The 19173-nt window shown below is 43.6% G+C and overlaps 1 protein-coding gene across 1 annotated transcript; it reads right to left on the bottom strand.

The window, feature by feature from the left end:
• Positions 1-7512: 7512 nt before the first annotated feature.
• RBMX2 (RNA binding motif protein X-linked 2) lies at positions 7513-18917 on the bottom strand. Its single transcript, XM_024241080.3, has 6 exons — positions 18824-18917; positions 18488-18603; positions 17002-17053; positions 11796-11925; positions 9651-9828; positions 7513-8815 (listed from the first exon to the last, which is right to left on the bottom strand). Exons 1-6 carry the CDS (start codon positions 18826-18828, stop codon positions 8328-8330), a joined length of 969 nt encoding a protein of 322 aa, XP_024096848.1. The 5' UTR covers positions 18829-18917; the 3' UTR covers positions 7513-8327.
• Positions 18918-19173: the final 256 nt, after the last annotated feature.

Below are 19173 nucleotides of genomic sequence, written 5' to 3'. Positions count from 1 at the left end.
TGTTGTGATTAGCTGCTTGTAAATAAATGCCTTCCTCTCAAAGAAATATTATCATCATCACCAATATCATTTCTTAAACAAATCCTAATCCCAACCTAAGGTGAATGGAATGACATCAAATGCCTCAGGTTCACATGAGGCATGAGAAAAAACCCAGAGGAAAAGAAGTCATTATACAAAAAAGATACTTGCACAGGCATATTTATAGCAGCACAATTCGCAAGTGCAAAAATATGGAACCAGCCCAAATGCCAATCAATCAATGAGTGGATAAAGAAACTGCGACATATATATATATATGATGGAATACTACTCAGCCATAAAAAGGAACGAATTAATGGCATTCACAGCAGCCTGGATGGAACTGGAGACTATTATTCTAAGTGAAGTAACTCAGGAATGGAAAACCAAACATCCTAAGTTCTCACTTGTAAGTGGGAGCTAAGCTATGAGGATGCAAAGGTGTAAGAATGATACAATGGACTTGGGGGACTCAGGGGAAAGGGTGGAAGGGGGATGTGGAATAAAAGACTACAAATTGGGTTCAGTGTGTACTGCTCAGGTGATGGATGCACCAAAATCTCACAAATCATCACTAAAGAACTTACTCATGTAACCAAATACCACCTGTTTCCCAAAAACCTATGGAAATAAAAATTTTTTTAAAAAAGAAAACATTCATTCAGGCTTCTTTGAATGGCTTCTTTAAAGAGGCTAGGTCATCTTCAATCATCCCCAAAGTAATCTTTTAAATTCTAAGCCAACAAAAAGGAACCAAATTTTTGACTGATGTTCATTTAAGAGAGCAAATTGTTTTGAGATTAAATATACAATTACAATGGCTATACATCTGTATGACAAGCATATAGTTTAGAGTAACACAATTCACGTGTCCTATGGTTTTGCCACTTTATAGCACCTGGCACATAACTTCAGTATTTTGAATGATCCATCGAGGGACCAATGTATCTTTGATGACTTACTATTGATCATCCTTCAGCTATAGAATACCAAATGCTTATCACAAATGTAATTGTTCATTATTCCCTGTTGAAAAATATGACCTGCTCTTATCATCTATTTTGTGCTACACTTGCAAAAGTCAGGGCTACTTATTGAGTTAAGGAAGAAGTCTAGGTTAAATCATTCATAGTGCAAATAGTCACTCCTCAAATTATATCTTCTAAGTTTACATTTTCAGATAAAAGACACCAGGAAACGTTTGACTTTATTCTTTGGTCATAACAGCACCGTGGGGAGCACTTTCCACTTCATTAGAATACCCATTTAGATGATGACCACGTTACTTCTTTCAAAGAGCTTCAAAACATGTTTACAGAAGGAATGGCCTGTACCAGATAAGGATTATTTCCAACTTAGGATTCATGAGTCCATAAACTACCAAGACAGGTACTTACTAGGTACATGCCTCAATACGTTAGAGGAAGCAAAAAACAAAAACAAAAACAAACAAAAAAAGAGACTGACAGATTCAGGTGTTAATTAGGCCACATCAAAAAAAATATTGATATGCTAAGAACTAAAGAGCATTCTTCATGAGCACTTCACTCAATGTGGCTGTTTAGGTTTGAGGTCACTAGCAATTTGTCCACTAATGAATTCCAAATGTCCTCTGTGAAGTCAACTCATGAAACGAACAAGTAAACATTCACTGTTCCCAAAGGTTAATTAAAGTCAATGACTAGTGAGTTGTTTCAGGCTGGGCCTAGAGCAAGATGTATCTGTGCCCCCTCAGACCTCTGACTGCAGGGAGCGTAGCTGACCACTGAGCTCTGAAATTCAACACTACTGCAGCTGAAATCCAACGTGGCTGAAACTCACCATGCATCACTGCATTTTCACCAAAACCAAACTTTCTACAGGCATCTCTCGGTGTGGCAGAGACACTAAGGCAGGCCATTTCTATGAAGCAAAGGACTCCCCTAACGCGTGACTTTGGGTCAGGGATGCTGTCAAGGAAGAGCCCCCATCTCATAGAGAATGACCAGGAAAAAACCTGCCATTTCTTCATCATAGGTGTAGAACGTAGACAGTGAAATTTAATGGGTTCAAACAAGACAGTTTATTACAACACAGCAAGCAACATGAGCATCAGTATGGTTTTTCCAGTTCCCCTGCCCCCAAGTGCCATGGGACAATGCAACAGACTCAGATGGACGCTACGCATACAGGCAGTTGAATCACAGCTGAGGAACCTAGGATCAAGGGGCTCAGGACTTTTTGGGTAATGAGCAAAGTGGCCAATGCCCCTCCCCTGGGAAGTGAGCAGTTAAATAGTAGTCACACTGTGGTCACCTTGCCCTACTTGGTTGCCTATGTGACTGTTTTGCTGAAAGTTTTACTTTCATCATTTTGGGTTTGAGGATTCACGAGCAAAAGAAACTGCAATATTACACTCAAATGCAGTTAAAAGTTTAATGATCAACATAACAAAAGAGTATAATAGTTAACTTAGCAAAAGCTAAAGTAGGAGAAAAGGGAAAAGTAAAAGGAAAATACGGTTTTTTTTTTTTTTTTTCAACAAACTGGGGAGAATACCTACACCCAGATCCAGCAGTGCTGGGAAGTCCTGGATACAGCCATCTGGAGTCCTAGTTGGAACAGGTCCCCGGCAGTGTGTCCACTCCATGAGTGAGACTTCAGAGAGCAATTGGAGGGTCCCAGCTTATATTACCAGAGTGAACCACAAGGTCTGAAGGACAGCCACAGGGGCTTTACCTTCAAGGAGTTCTGAGGATGGCTAATGGAACATGGTGTCCCTAGGAGCAATAGTCAACAAGGGTGTTGCTCACCCTAACTAAAATTAACAGCTAACGTGCAAATGTGCAGCTCTGAAAGTTTAATCAACAATGCTTAAGGTTTTACTTTGTGTGTCTCAGGATGTTCTGAAACCTAGAGAACTGGCCAGATTCTCGAGGTTTGAGAAGTTCCACAGCAGACTCCCTTTCTTATCTGAAGTTTCTCAAGACTGGTGGGTGTTTATTCTCCATGTAGGCTCGTAGCCCACATGGGGTCATTTGTTGGTCACAGGCCTACCATTGCTTCTGAAGCCTGCAGTGGAGGAATAGATATGGCTGAGCCAAAGAGAAGATGTGATCAAGTTGCCCAAGTCCAGGGAGATGTAACAGTCAATATTTGTTACATAGCAGTCTGAACAAGACTAATACAATTTTAAATTCCTTACAGTGACTATCTGCAGCAATGGTTCTGCATTAGTTTAAGATACTCGCCAAGAACATGCAGGGGCACTCAGAGCCCGTGGTGAACCGTCCCTCCTGAGAAACATGTTTGTTTTGCTGAAACCTCCTTAGAACTGCATCACTTGAATATTGGCTTGATGTATTCATTCCACAAATGGTGTTATGATTCATAAATCGTAACATCATTTTGTACCCCATACGTACATACAATTATAATTTGTCAATTTACAATGAAACAAAATAAAAACAAATTTGAGAACTGCACCCCGCAGTCTAAGACTTTTCCTACCCACCCTTCCTTCTCTCTGTCCTCCACAGGGGTTAGATGTGCATCTATCTAGGCTCTCTCTGACTCCCTCCCCATTTTCCCTATGGGAATTTCCCCTGGTAAATCTCTCATACATCTAATCTCATCTTGGCATCTGCCTTTCAGAGAACCCAAACTAACACAAATGGTCCTGGTGGTGGTCCAAGAATACAAGCAATGGCGAGATGGGGTTCTGGGATGGCTTCGCTGCCTGCTTGGTAAAATGGACACTGGCACAGGGTGGTAGTCCAACTGCTAAAGATTTCTGTGGAGATAACCTGGGAAAACTGGGAGAATGGCCTTGCAGGTATCCTGGCTCAGACTCTTGAAAATCTGGGAGGGATAAGGCCTGCAAAGACAGTGGAAATGGCTAGATAAGTTAAGAGTATTGTTAAATTGTCTTGATGCCCTGCAACAGGGTAATGAGAAATGGGTGACAGTTAATAAGCAACTAAACGCTGTTTTGTGAGAGCCAAAGGGCTTCCATAGAGCTTACAAAGAGGCCCTGATCTCCTGCAGTGGAGGAATGGACATGGCTGAGCCAAAGAGAAGATGTGATCAAGTTGCCCAAGTCCAGAGAGATATAACGGTCAATATTTATTACATAGCAGATCTGTTCTGCTGAAATCAGGGCCACAAGACTTCATGTGGTTGGAAAGACTTGGGATGGGGACATCTGGCGGATGCCCCTGAGGGTGCTGGCTCTGCAAACACACTGGTTCAACTGTCAGTTTGCAGAGGGGCCCACTCTTCCCTACTAAGAGCTAGCACTTCCCCTGTGCTGGAAGATGCTGCAGACGCTGCTCCCCACACTAGGCAACCAGTGCCTCACCCACAGCTGTCCCCAGCCCCTCTCTTTCTCTCTCTGGTTACTAAACTGGTAACTAGGGTTTAATCCCAGCAGAAACTGGCTAAGAAAGTACTGGCCCTAATAAAGGAGGGAGCATACATCAAAGAGCACAAAAATTAGCTGGCATAGGCTAGCAGAAGTCAAGGAAGTATTGGGTTTGGATTTCGCAGGTACTATATCGAGAGCCAGAAAAGCAAAACTTCAGACTTGGGAGCCCTTTCTCAGGATATACAATTTAACCTCCTGGCAAGGCCCACAGTGGGTGAGCAGCCTCTAATAAGATGGATCTCAAAGGCCCAGTGAAAGCAATGGCCAATGCTGGGCCAAGCAGAAGGACCTGAGCTGCCCTGGCAGATGGCAGAGGAAGGAATGAAGGGAAGTGGGCATGCTGGGGTGGACAGATTACATGAAGTCAAAAGCCCACCAGAAGACAGTATTCCATGGGGGGGCAGGGGACACCTCATGCACTGAGGTCAGCAGGAAGGCACTGGTGAGAGGGACGCCGGCATCATTAAGTTCAGAGGTGGCCACCTCTGCATGCCAAGGCTGACAGTGAGAGACCATCACAGAGCTGTGCTCATCAGTGTCAAAGGGGATGATGGGGCCCCAGAGTAAGAGACACCAGACAGAGGTGCTTAACCTCCAGAAGGCAGGAGGCCACAAATACCAGAGCGAACCACAAGGTCTGAAGGACAGCCATGGGGGCTTTACCTTCAGGGAGTTCTGGAGATGGCTAATGGAACATGGTGTCCCTAGGAGCAACAGTCAAAAAGGGTGTTGCTCCCTATCTACAAGCTGAAGAGGAGTGGAGGACCAGGAGGCTAAGGGAGCTTCCCCCAATAAAAAGTCCTACTTTCTTGATTAGCTGCCATACTTCAGCCGGTTTTCAGGTCTGGAAAGAGGTGGCTAGATCCCTGGGAAGGACAATGGTGAGTATGCAATGATTCGCCCAGTACTTCCCCAAAGGGACCTACAGCCACTTACTTGGGTATATGTACACTGGGGAGAGAATACTCAAACATTCGGCAAAACACTGGACCCAAGATCTAAGTTGACTGCTACCTAGAGACAGGAAGCATCATCACGGCCCTGGTTAGACTGGGGGCTTATGGAGGCCAAGTGATAACTGAAATTCTGGCCAAAACAGGATTCACAGTGGGCCTGCTGCTGACCCAGCCAGTGGTCATTTCCTAGCCCTAAGTGTGTAACTGGAATTGACCTGGCAGTAGGAGTAATGCCCCCATGGCTCCTTGGTCTGTTGGAGTGAGAGCTGTCATAGAGAGGAAGGCCATGTGGAAACCTCTGAAGCTGCTCCCCTGAACCTCTCCACAGACAAGATAGTAAACTGTGATGGTTACTGTTGTGTGTCAACTCAGCTTAGGCTATAGTACGCAGTTTCTCAATCAAACACTACTCGGTGTTGCTGTGAAGGTACAGTAATCCCCCCTTATCTGTGGTTTCAGTCACCTGTGGTTAACCGTTGCCGGAAAATATTACATATGTGAGATATTTTGAGAGACACCACATTCACATGACTTTTATTACAGTATATTGTTATAACTGTTGTTTTACTGTTATTGTTGTTAATCTTACTGTACCTCATAATTTAAACTTTATCATATATATGTACAGAAAAAACATAGTATATATAGGGTTCGGCATTAGCCAGTTTCAGGCATCCACTGGGGGTCTTGGAACGTATCCCATTGATAACGGGGGAGTAGTGGATTTTGTAGATTTGGTTAACATCTACAATCAGTTAAGTAATGATTACCATCAATAATGTGGGTGGGCCTCAACCAATCAGTTGAAAGCCTCAAGAGGAAAACAGATTTCCCTGAAGAAATCCCACCAGTGTCAGCTCTTGTTTCATGAATTTTAGGCTTGCCTAACCAGCCCCCATAATTGTGTGATCCAATTCCTTGCCACATATAAAAACAAGCAGACGAAATGACTTAACCCGGTTCATGGGCCTTTGTCACTGGCTACCACAGCAATGGCATAATGAGCGCATGAGCACAGCAGCCACGATGGCTGAGATGGAGGCCAAGAGGCAATAGCATGAACTGCTTACGATGGCTGATGTAGCAGGGCTCCTCTGACAGGTGACTGGCTCAACTCACTTTGGTCTAGCTGAAACCATCTTAGAACTGCACAAGACTTTTCCTACCCACCCTTCCTTCCTATTTCTTCTCCAGAGGTTAGATCTGTATCATAGTCTGACAGCTTTCCCAGACTCCTCGACCCTCCCCCACTACATCCCCCACAAACTCTCCAACTCTCCTGCATGTCTAACCGAGGGTCCAAATTAACACACAGGGAAGTCCAACTTAGTGCACTCACTATTAAAGTATTAAAGCTCTGGTCTTTCATTTTGCAGGGTCAGAAATTCAACCTTTAATAATTTACCACGGAGTATTTATTAAAGGTCCTGTGACCTAGTTCCTACCAAACTCGTTAAGAGACTGATAGATAAAGAAGCAAGCTAAAACTCAAAATAAGAAGGAACTGCCAGGCAGACCAGCAGGACAGACAATGAAGCTGACAAAGGGTTCCCATCCCAGCAACAGTGGCTACTTGAAAAGAGGACAAAGGCTAAAAAGTAGCCTGGTATGTCTGGAACACAAAAAGGAAGCTGGCTAGCCAAAAAGTAGAAACAACCCACATGTCCACTCACTGAGGAGTACATAAACAAAATGTGCTCTATCAATACAATGGGATATGATACAGCCATAAAAAGGAATGAAGTACTGATACATGCTACAACGTGGATGGACCTCAAAAACACTACATTAGGCCAGGTGCGGTGGCACATGCCTGTAATCCCAGAACTTTGGGAGGCAAAGGCAGGTGGATCACTTGAGGTCAGGAGCTCAAGACCAGCCTGGCCAACATGGTGAAACCCCATCTCTATTAAAATACAAAAATAAGCTAGGTGTGGTGGTGCATGCCTGTAATCCCAGCTACTCGGGAGGTTGAGGCAGGAGAATGGCTTGAACCCAGAAGGCAAAGGTTGCAGTGAGCTGAGATTGCATCAATGCACTCCAGTCTGGGCGACAGAGTAAGACTCCATCTCAAATTAAAAAAAAAAAAAAACCCACTACACTAAGTGAAAGAAGCCAGACACAAAAGGCCACAATTGTATAATTCCATTTTTATGAAAGATCCAGAATAGGCAAACCCATAAACAGGAAGTCGATTGGTAGTTGCTAGGGACAGGCAGGAGCGAGGAAATGGGGAGTTCTTGTTTAATGGGTACAGGGTTTCATTTTGGGATGATAAAAAATGTTTTGGAACTAGACAGAGGCAATGGTTACACAACACTGTGGATGTTCAGTACCAAATGCCACTGAATTGTTCCCTTTAAAATAGTTAACTTTATGTTATGTGAATTTCACCTAAATACAAATAAATAATAAATACATTGCAAGGAAAAAATGTGGAAAGAGGCATATCAAACAAAAAAGTTTTAATGAAAAAGAAAAGACATTAAAAAGTTCTGCAAACAGGAGGGTTTGGGCGTGGAGCTGGCTGATTTTAAAAATCCTATCCCATTCGTTCACATCAAGCTGTCCAAATCTAGTAACTGGAAAGGTCCCAAGATGCTGAGCTATAAACATCTAACACGAAGACTAGAATTCTAGAATTATCTGGTATTTTCCCTTTTCTGAAAATTCCATCTTCAACTGGGGTCTATGGGTTCAAGAGCCATATTTATGAACCAAAATTCAGGATACATACTCTGGTACAGGGACAATGGATGGTGCAAAGAATATCCAGGATATCTAGCTGTTGAAACTGCAGCCCTCCCAATGACTCTAAATAGTCAAGGGATTAAAAGAATCCAGCCCCAGAAGTTTTAGATACAAAAATAGTAACAACCCAACTGAATTTGACTGCATTTAAAAAACATAATTATTTCCAAATCTACTGTGCAGCTGAACAGTCTTCAGTGATGCCTACGGTCACTGGGATTCGAAGACTCCCGCTCCCGGGAGCACCGGGCCCTTTTATGCCTATGGGATTTATCTCGGCTCCTACTTCTACTTCTATGACTATACCCTTCAGAACGCCCATTGTACCAGCAAGAATGTGCATCTGAGCTCCGCCCTCTGTCCCTAATCATGGTCTTTTCTTCTCTTGCCTCCCTCCTGCTTGAGGACTTGTGCTCATGCTTGGGTTTCTCCTTCTTCAGCTCCCTCTCTAGGTCCTCTGCTCCACCAGAGTAGGCCGTCCTGGATTTGGGGAGCTTCTGCCCCTCCCTGGGCTCTGACTTCTGAGCTCTCTCCGAGTTCTTGCTGCTGTGCTTCTTAGGGCCAGGGTCATCCTTTTCCTTTACTGTCTTGCATCTGGGTGACGAAGAGGATGGTTGCTCTGCCTGTACCTCCCGGTCGGCTTTCTCTTTTTCTTTCTTTTTTTTCTTTTTTTCCTTTTTGTCTGAAGGATAAAAGAAAGAAGCAGTAAATAAGAAAAGGGAAAAAAATAAAGAACTCCCTTTAAAAAAAAAAAAAAGCACCTTTCTTTTCTGAATACATCAACCACAGGTGCTATAGTTCAAAAACATTCACAGCTGGGTGCGGTGGCTCATGCCTGTATCCCAGCACTTTGGGAGGCCGAGATGGGTGGATCACGAGGTCGGGAGATCAAGACCATCCTGGCTAACATGGTGAAACCCCGTCTCTACCAAAAAAAAAAATAATAATAATAATTAGCCGGGTGTGGTGGCGGGTGCCTCTAGTCCCAGCTACTCAGGAGCCTGAGGCAGGAGAATGGCATGAATTCGGGAGGCGGAGCTTGCAGTGAGCCGAGATGGTGCCACTGCACTCCAGCCTGAGCGACAGAAACTTTCACATGCTAGGAGGTGGGGAATGTGCATAAGGAGAACCACCTTGGCAGCAGCATGAAGCAGCCACTGTCTAGGCCTCCAGGAGAGTGCCTCCAAGAAGCCAACTTGGATGTCTGTCACCCTTGATATGTCAAGTGGCTGTACAAGGTAATTCCCATCCTGAGTTACCTCTTCAAAGACCTTATCTCCAAATACAGTCGCATTCTGAGGTGCTGAGGGTTAGGATTTCACCATATTAACTTGGGGAGAGACACAATTCTGCCCATAGCACCAGCCTTCCACTGATACTCCCTGCTTTCCCAATTAAACTATGCTTCCCCACACCTTCCCCTTTCACACTTGAGTTGATTATCAACTATCAGTGAATGCAAGGAAGAGCAGACATTAAGACCACCCAGAATCTTATCTTAGGTCTTAATGCTTTACCTTTTTTGTGCTTTTTTGTTGGTTTTTCATCTTCAGAGCTCTCAGACAAACTTGGTGAGGGGGTACGAGCCCCACAGCCCTTCTCCTGGAGCTGTCTGGTCACATCATCCATTTCTTCTGAGTCCTTAGGAGCCCGATAGTTAGACACATGATCCACTCGGATAGTTCTTCCTTTGATCTAAGCAAGACAGGCGATGCTTCAGTGAAGACAGCCCTCATACCAAACTGTCAAACTATTTGAACACAAGCTACAGAGAACCATGATTTGAACTACATCCTTTACCTTCTTGTTAAATTCTGCCACTAAAGCAGACCTGTCCAACTGGTGTGTCATAGCATGTACACCTAAATATTAATACACTCAGCTCTCAGTGCAGCTAGATGAGGCCTGGGGCAGTTGTACCAGCAGCCTCATCACTTTACTCCAGGGCAGCATACAAATATCTTCATGTTCTGTATGTGCCATAAAATGAAAAAGACTAGGAAAACTACCTCAAAGCACAAGCATCAGGGAAGACTGAGATTTAGATGCACAATGAATTACCCTTGATCTGTAACCTAAGTTTACAGTGAAACATACCCTAGGAAGGTCTGGCAACTAGAAGGAATTCTTGAAATCTAGCTTAATGCTACAGCTGCTTTCTCCACCCAGTAATTAGGAGGCAAAGTCAGACCAACAGTTTGGAGGGAGAAAGGAATCAAGAAAAGGGCACTTGCTTTTTTCTTAAGCCCTCACACCTTGCTCTAGCCCCACCATACTGGAACAATCAGCTCACACTGATTCTTGCACTGCGAATCACATCTCTCCAGATGAACAACAACAAAATATTAACCCCTCTGGTCGGGCGCAGTGGCTCACACCTGTAATCCCAGCACTTTAGGAGGCCAAAGCAGGTGGATCACTTGAGGTCAGGAGTACGAGCCCAGTCTGGCCAATATGGTGAAACCCCATCTCTACTAAAAATACAAAAATTTGCCGGGCGTGGTGGTGCACACCTGTAATTCCAGCTACTCAGGAGGCTGAGACAGGAGAATCACCTGAACCCAGGCAACAGAGGTTGTGGTGATCCAAGACCACGCCACTGCACTCCAAGCAGGGCAACAGAGTGAGACCCTGTCCCCCTCCCCCACCCCCCAAAAAATTAACACCTCACTTAAAATAAAAATATTCTATTTTTAGGCAGATACAGACTTACTCCCTAGGCAAAGTCATCCAAAATTTAAAGTTTGGCTTTTATTGTTCCAATACAAGAACATATTTTTATTTTTACCTTGAAGCCTCAGTGGCTTGTGTCATGTATCCTCTTCTCCATTTTGAAACACTTTGGAAAACCTTCCTTTTACAGTGACGCCCTCTGACTGCTGGCTTCCTTAAACATCAAGCCTAGAACCTTGTTCTACTCTGTTCTATAATCTCCAGCTATTCCATACTCATGAATCAGTGACAAACTCTCCAACTCAAGCCTCCCCCCACCAACTCTGTGACACTGTTCATTTCAACTGCAGCTCTTTTCCTAAATGAGTGCAGCAACCACATGGAGCATCGATAAGCCTGACTTGCCCTATCTCCTTCTAAGAACTCAGTGCCTCACTTATGACAGTGGAAATGAGAGGGAACTGGGGGGAGAAAATTTCAAGATGAAATTACTTTTTGTAGAATCTGCCATCAGATTTTAACTAGAGAATTTCTAGGGCCCAATAGGCTAGGTCACTGGCGATATATGACAGACATACATGGCTATGTCCTAGATTATGAGGCCATGATGAAGCCCAAAACCCCCAACACACGACAATATGGAAGAGCAATGTTTGCTAGACTCTTCATCCTCCAGTACACCAGAGATGACAGTAGACAAAAAAAGAAAGGTGAAAAACAGAGGCCTGGATGAGAGGCAGGCCTGGTGCCTATGCTCCTGGGGAGATGGTTTGTTAACAGATGGGGAAAAGAAGCAAGTCCTGCAGGACCATGAGCCAACAGAATTATTTCCTGGAATCTCTTCTTGACCAGTGTCTCCACATCTCTGCAGCCCCCGCAACACACCAAGCTCACAAGTGCTGCCCTTGTGTCTGTGGGAACCAGGTAGAAAACGAAACCCCTATACATGGGAAAAAAGTCCAACCAACCTGCTTAATAAGCACACTCACCTTGATCCCATTAAAATTGTCGACAGCCAGAATTGTGCTCCTCTGGTCTTCATAGCAGAGGAAACAGAATCCTTTGGATTTCCCAGTTTTCTTGTCCCGCACGAGATTAATGTTAACAATCTCCCCATATCTATTTATTTTATAAAAGAGTAAGACACTATTGACTTAAAAGGCAAAAACTTGCAGATAAGGTAATTAAAACAAAATTCAAATAATATAGTGTAAACAACAGATGCATCTAGAACAAGATGACATAGAAAGGTTGCAAAGAAAAAGTCAGACAAGAACAGGAACCCCCAATTAAAAAATGGGTGGCAATATCCAGAGCAAAGACTAATTCAAGGCCAAAATAAAAATATCACGAGACTAAGAAGATTATTTTACACTGAAAAAGGCCTAAATACACAACAAAGGTATAAACCAGGAAAACTTTATGAGACAATTAAGAAATCAAAAATTTTAATTAAAAAAGCTATTAGAAATGCAAAAAGAAACTAATAAAGAAAGTTATGGGAGAATTTAACACATCACTTTGAAGTTTATCACGCACAAAGTGGACAGAAATAAACTAAAATCAGATTAATTAATACACATAACTACTCTATTATAACAAATATTAATGTAGGACTATTAGATACATAGATATCTTTGACTCCTACAAGATGACATTTTCAAGAATCCATGAAGCACGTATTAAAATTGACTATGGATTAGGTCTCAATGTAAACCTCAATAATTATACTACAAAAGACAGAACAGACCATGTTTCCAGTTATAATGTTATAAAGCTGGAAATGATATTTTAAATAAAAAACATGTTACCTAACTAGAACTTGAAAGCTACTCTCCTAACAACTGCATGAAAGAGAAGACGAAGCAAAATTAAAAAAAAAATCAATGGCAGACTATTTAGAAAACAGCAAAAATGAGAATATATACCAAAACTTATGAAATGTGGCTAACGTCATACTCAGGAAAAGTTGTAATTTTAAAAGAATTTTATTGTGAAGAGAAAGGATGAACATAAAAGAAGAAAGCAAACCTAATGAAAGCAGACGGCAGTTAATAGAAATAAAAGCAGAAATTAGGCTAGGCATGGTGGCTCATGCCTGTAATCCCAGCATTTTGGGAGGCCAAGGTGGGAGGGCTGTTTGAGGCCAGCAGTTCGAGACCAGCCTGGGAAACAGAACAAGATCCTGTCTCTAAAACAAACAAACAAACAAACAAGGCAGAATTAAATAGAAAAAAAAAGGCCAGGCATGGTGGCTCACACCTGTAATACCAGCACTTTGGGAGGCAGGCGGATTGAGGCCAGTAGTTCGAGACCAGCCTGGGTAACAGAACAAGACCCTGTCTCTAAAAAAAGCAAACAAACAAAAAGGAAGATAGAAATAGGAAAACAAAAAGGAAATAGAAAAAAAAGATCAGGCACGGTGGCTCACGTGCATAATACCAGCAATTTGGGAGGCCGAGGCCATAGGATCACTTGATGCCAGGAGTTTGAGACCAGCCTGGACAATACGGCCAGACCCCTGTCTCTACAAAAAAAAAATTTTTTTAATTAGCCAGGCATAGTGTGCACCTGTAGTCCCAGCCATTCAGGAGGGTGCGTGGGGCGGATCACTTGAGCCCAGGAGTTCGAGGCTGCAGTGAGCTAGGATCATGCCACTGCACTCCAAACCTGAGCAAGAGAGTGAGACCCTGTTTCAAAAAAAAAAAGAAAAAACATTAGAAAAAAAAACTACCTTACTCCTTACAAAAAGATAAATTCCAGGTAAGTTAGAGGTTTATAAATTTAAAAATAAAGTCATAAAAATAAAATAGGAATTGATAGATATGTTACATAATCACATACAAACACTTCAGCCCAAAATCCAGCATCCTGCTTAATGAGAAATACTAGAGCCAATTCAACTAAGTTTAGGAACTATTTAATACTAAATTGGAGGTATAGGCCAATGCAATTAGATAAAACAGATACAAGAAATGAAAAAAGGAAGTAACACTACCTTTTTGTAGATTACATATGACAGTAGCCCAAGAGCTCAAGGCTACAGTGAGCTACGGTCTTAACACTGCACTCCAGCATGGGTGTCAGAGCAAGGCCCTGTCTCACAACAATCAATTAAATTAAAATGCTAACAGCTGGGGGATCTGGGTGAAGGAGATACAGGTATTCTTTATACCATTTTATAATGTTCCTATATTAAGCCTGAAATTATTTCAAAACAAGAATTTAAAAAAAAAAAAGAATACAGGCACTGGCTTGAAGGAACTCATGTTGACCCTCAAATAGGGAAAATTTGAGCATCAAGAAAGAATAATGATAAGTATAACATATCAAATTAAGAAAAAATAAGTCCATAGTACAGGCTGAGCATCCCTAATCTGAAAATCCAAAATTCAAAATGCTCCAAAGTCTGAAACATTTTGAGCACCAGCATGATATCACAAGTGGAAAATTCCTTATCTGACACCTTTAATTTCTGATGGTTCAATGTACACAAACTTTGTTTCACACACAAAATTATTGAAAATATTGAGGGTATAAAATTACCCTCAGTCTATGTGTATAAGGTGTATATGAAACATAAATGAATTTTATGTTTAGATCTGGGTCCCAGCCCCAAGTTAACTCATTACGTTTATGCAAATTGGAAACACTTCTGGTCCTCTGGTCCCAAGCATTTTGTTCTTTTTTTTTTTTTTTTGGAGACAGAGTCTCACTCTGTTGCCCAGGCTGGAGTGCAATGGTACTATCTCAGCTCACTGCAACCTTCACCTTCCCAATTCAAGTGATTCTCCTGCCCTGGCCTCCAGAGTAGCTGGGACTACAGGCACCCACCACCACACCTGGCTAATTTTTTATATTTTAGTAGAGATGGGGTTTCACCACATGGCCCAGGCTGGTCTCAAACTCCTGAGCTCAGGCAATCCACCTGCCTCGGCCTCCCAATGTGCTAGGATTACAGGCGTGAGCCACCGTGCCTGGCCCCAAGCATTTTGGATAAGGGATTTTCAACCTGTAATACAATACACAACAAAGTACTATAGCAAAGAGTTAATATCCTTCATACATGAAGGGCTCATGTAAAATCAACAAGAAAATAAGGAAAATACTTCTAGAAAAAAGTTGGCGAAGGATATGAATAGACAATTTACAAAGAAAAATAATGGGCTGCAAATCTATAAACAGATGTTCAACCTCACTGATGATAAAATAAATGCAAAGCAAAGTAATAATGAGAAGCCCTTTGGCAAATATTTTTTTAAATAGTCACTGTTAATCAGGATTCAGAAAAATGGGCATTCTAATGAGTGTGGAAATTGGTACAACCTTTTGGAGAGCAATTTGGCAATGTTTATAAAACATCTTTAAAATGCTGACGTATTGATCCATATTCCTCTTTCACTAAAGAGACCATGAGGGGTGCATACAAAAATTTATATACTATAATGTACATTGCAGTATAATTCATAATAGCAAACCATTGGAAATAATGTCCAACTTTTTTTTAAAAATGATAAAGAGATATGCCAAAACATTAAGGTTTTCCTTAAGAGTATGTTCTATTTTCTTCTTTATACTTTATTTTGCCAAATGTTCTATAATGACTATATATTACCTTCAAAATCAGAAAACAAAGTATTTTTTTTTCTTTCTTTTTTTTTTTTGAGATGGGGGAGTCTCGCTCTGTCCCCCAGGCTGGAGTGCAATGGTGCGATCCTGGCTCACTGCAACCTCCACCTCCCGGATTCAAGCAATTCTCCTGTCTCAACCTCCTGAGTAGCTGGGATTACAGGCGCGCACCACCATGCCTGGCTAATTTTTGTATTTTTAGTAGAGACGGAGTTTCCCCATGTTGGCCATGCTGGTCTCAAACTCCTGACCTCAGGTGATCCGCCCACCTCAGCCTCCCAAAGTGCTGGGATTACAGGCATGAGCCACCGCGCCCAGCCAACAAAGTAGTTTTTTGAAAGGCACTGTTATCAGCGGCAAAGGCAATCGTCACGGAGAGCAACGTGCGTAACCAGAATAGAGAATAGATAATTAGAATAAGCAAACACGCACACATGCTAGCTGATCATTACTCAATGCAAGTAGAACAGCTCCAAGATGGAAGGCTGAGTAGAAGTACCACAAAGGGGTAGAAATTATAGGCTGCACCTGCTGTGAACTTCCCACCATCCAGAAGTTGGAGGAAGCAATCTTTGTCCCTGCCAGGACCCTCCACCTGTGTGGGTTGCCCAGGTTCTCTATCACAGCCTTCTTCTCACGGGTATTGCCCAATTCCCTTCCCATGTCTTGCTGCCCCAAAAGTGGCCCAACCACTCAGCCAGGGCCCTCTGTCCATGGATGGTCCCATAGCAATCCCTCTGCCAGTGTATGCTACCTGTGTTCACTTGGCCAGCCCCTTTTGCCATGGTCCGCTACCTGTACATGCTGTCCAACTTCTCTGAAACAGTACTATGCTCCCAAGGCCTACAAAACCCAAACGTAGTCGTCCTCTGCACCTATGCCAAGGTCCTCTGGCTCTGTGGACTAACTGTGCTGTTTAACTCTGGGGTTGCAGGCCAGCTGCCCAGCCCCTCTCCTACCAGCTGCTACTACCAGTATGAGCTGCCAACACCCTCTCCCATGAAATGCTGCTGCTAACACCTCAGCAGAATGAAGAATATACAGGTCTCCTATTCATTCTTGTTCCCTTCGGGCTGTGATTCTCAGTCTCCAGGTAGAGATTGCCTTTGCTCACTAACGTTACACTCATCGAGAAACAAAGAAAGCAAACTACAACCTTCTGTTTTTTACCCCAATTCCTCCGTGCTTTGCCCCAATCGTATGATGCCACACAGGTAAGGGCCAGAAGGGCCCTGTGACCATGGGTTACCCCTAGTTTGCAAGAGCCCAAGGAGTCCAGTCTGTTCCAGTCTAGGCCCAGGCTGAACGAGCCTTAGTGAAAAACAACAGAAATAGACTAGAATCCCCAAGATGCCCTCCCAAATTAACAAATCTCTTGGATCTCCCACAGGAGAACATTCTAGAACCATGTCCTGGGACTGATCTAGAGCAGAAGCTCCAGCCCTCCCATGCAGGGATGCCATTCAGCCTAGAGTGAAAATAAGTGGTTTTTGTGATGCCACAAAATGTATTACAGAAACAAAGTACTCTGTTGACTCAGGAGGCAGGAAATGAAAGGATACTTACTGTGAGAACACACAGATGATGTCCCCTTCAGTCAGTTCATAAGGAAGCCCTCCTAGAAGAGAAAACCACATTTCAGTTCCACCAACATTTACCAAGTGTTTACTACATACCATGCACTAGGCCAGGCACTAGGGGTGGGAACAGTAAGCAATAGGCCCTGCCCTTAAAGAAATCAAGTCTGGGCTGGGCACCGTGGCTCACGCCTGTAATCCCAACACTTTGGGAGGCCGAGGCAGGTGGATCACCTGAGGTCAGGTGTTCGAGACCAGCCTGGCCAACATGGCGAAACCCCGGCTCTACTAAAAATACAAAAAAAAATTAGCCAGGTGAGGTGGCGGGCACCTGTAATCCCAGCTACTCAGGAGGCTGAAGCAGGAGACTCGCTTGAACCCAGGAGGCAGAGGTTGTAGTGAGTCGAGATCGTGCCATTGCACTCCAGCCTGGGCGACAAGAGTGAAACTCCAACTCAAAAAAAAAAAGAAAGAAAGAAAGAAATCAAGTCTGATGCTATGACAGAAGTACATGTAAGGTGCCAGTAGTACAGGAAAAGGAGTGATGAATTTTGAGTGGAAGTCGGGGTCACCATTAACGAAACTAATCTGATCACTCAGTCGTCCTGGCACCCAAAATACTATGGACAAAGCAGATAGTTTCCATCACAAACCTCTGCTTCCACAAACATGTTGAATTCATCTGCTCATTACCCACAAATTTACAGCTATGATACAAAATCAGTCTACATATGTCATGATTAACCCCACCTACACATAGACAAAGGTTATAAAGACACTGTTAAGCACTTCCTAGGGAATAATTTCCCCTCCAAATGTTTCTTTCCTCATTTGTAAGATGGGGATATTAGCATGTAACTCGCAAGATTATTATAAGAGTTAAATAAAACAATGTATATAAAGTGCTTAGCACAATGTTTGGTACAATAACCTCTTTGAAGCATCAAACTTGTACAATTACTGATTGTGATATAAAGTGAATACAGTAATGGTAATGTGGCCATGGACTAGAAAGCAGGAGCTAGAGGAGCAAAGTGAATTCTGGAAGGGAAGGGGAATGGGGGAGGGTGGTGGTAGCAATATGGGGCTGTGGCTAAGACCATGAGTTCTAGAATGCTATAGTTCTGCCTGTTGTGCTTACTAGCTATGTGACCTTAAGGAAGTCCCTCAACTTCTCTGCACCCCAATTTCCTCAGCTGTATAATGGGTCAGAGAGTGAGAGAGAAATAACAACAGTCCCTGAACCTTAGCACAGCAAATGGCAAACAGTAACTCTCATGAGCACTGATTTGGCAGGGAAGGAAAACTAAAAATGGGGCAGAAAAGAGATGGAACACGGATTCCCGGGCAGACAGCAGATGGATATAAAGGTGGGCGATGAATGTAAGCAGGAGTGAAGGGTGAAAATGCTGAAATAGTCGGAAACCGAGCAGGAGAATCTGGAGAGCACTGCGGAAGAAAGATGTGGACCTCACCCAGGAAGATCCAGGCGCTGTCCTTGTACTCGGAGTGCCAGGACACCTTATCGGCCACTCCAAGCTGGACCTCTCGTTCATTCAGCTCGTTGATCAGCTTCACCTTAGTTAAAGGGCTTCACGGTGGCGGGGTGGGGGGAGGGGAGAGGAGGCAGAAAAGCAGACAAGTAAGTGCGAACCGGCCGGAGCTGAGGAAGAGCAAAACTAGGGGACGAGCTGTTCTAGTCCCCGCGCCGCTCCCGCCCCTCGGCCCCGCAGACGCTCTACCACCCCAGCCCCGGTGGACCACCCCCAGCGGCCCGCTGCTCCTTCCTCAAAAGGAATCTGACGCCTTACTTCATCTCCTCGGGTTCGCGCTCAGCATTCAGGAATCAGCGCCCGGGAGAAGCAGCGCAGCGCATGCGCGGCCCCGGCGCCAGTGGCCAGTAGATTCGGTGACCTCGCGCCGGAAGAGCCGGGGTGTACCGGGGCATAGCGCCTGCGCACTAGCAGCCTTCCGCGCTCCGTGCGGTTACGTCTTGTAGAGATGGTTTTTCTCTAGTTTTTCACTTTTTCTTCTCTGTGAAATGGGATAAAGGCACAAGCCTGGGCTGTTGCAGGACCCCCAGCTCTTGAACGATATCTGAAACTGGTTAGATTAGCTATAAATATTTGCTGAGTGAACGGAACAAGCAGCCTGATGTGGC

The sequence above is a fragment of the Pongo abelii genome, chromosome X (genome assembly GCF_028885655.2).
Source record: "Pongo abelii isolate AG06213 chromosome X, NHGRI_mPonAbe1-v2.0_pri, whole genome shotgun sequence".
Classification (NCBI taxonomy): Eukaryota; Metazoa; Chordata; class Mammalia; order Primates; family Hominidae; genus Pongo; species Pongo abelii.
This window is presented reverse-complemented; position numbering and strand designations above follow the sequence as displayed.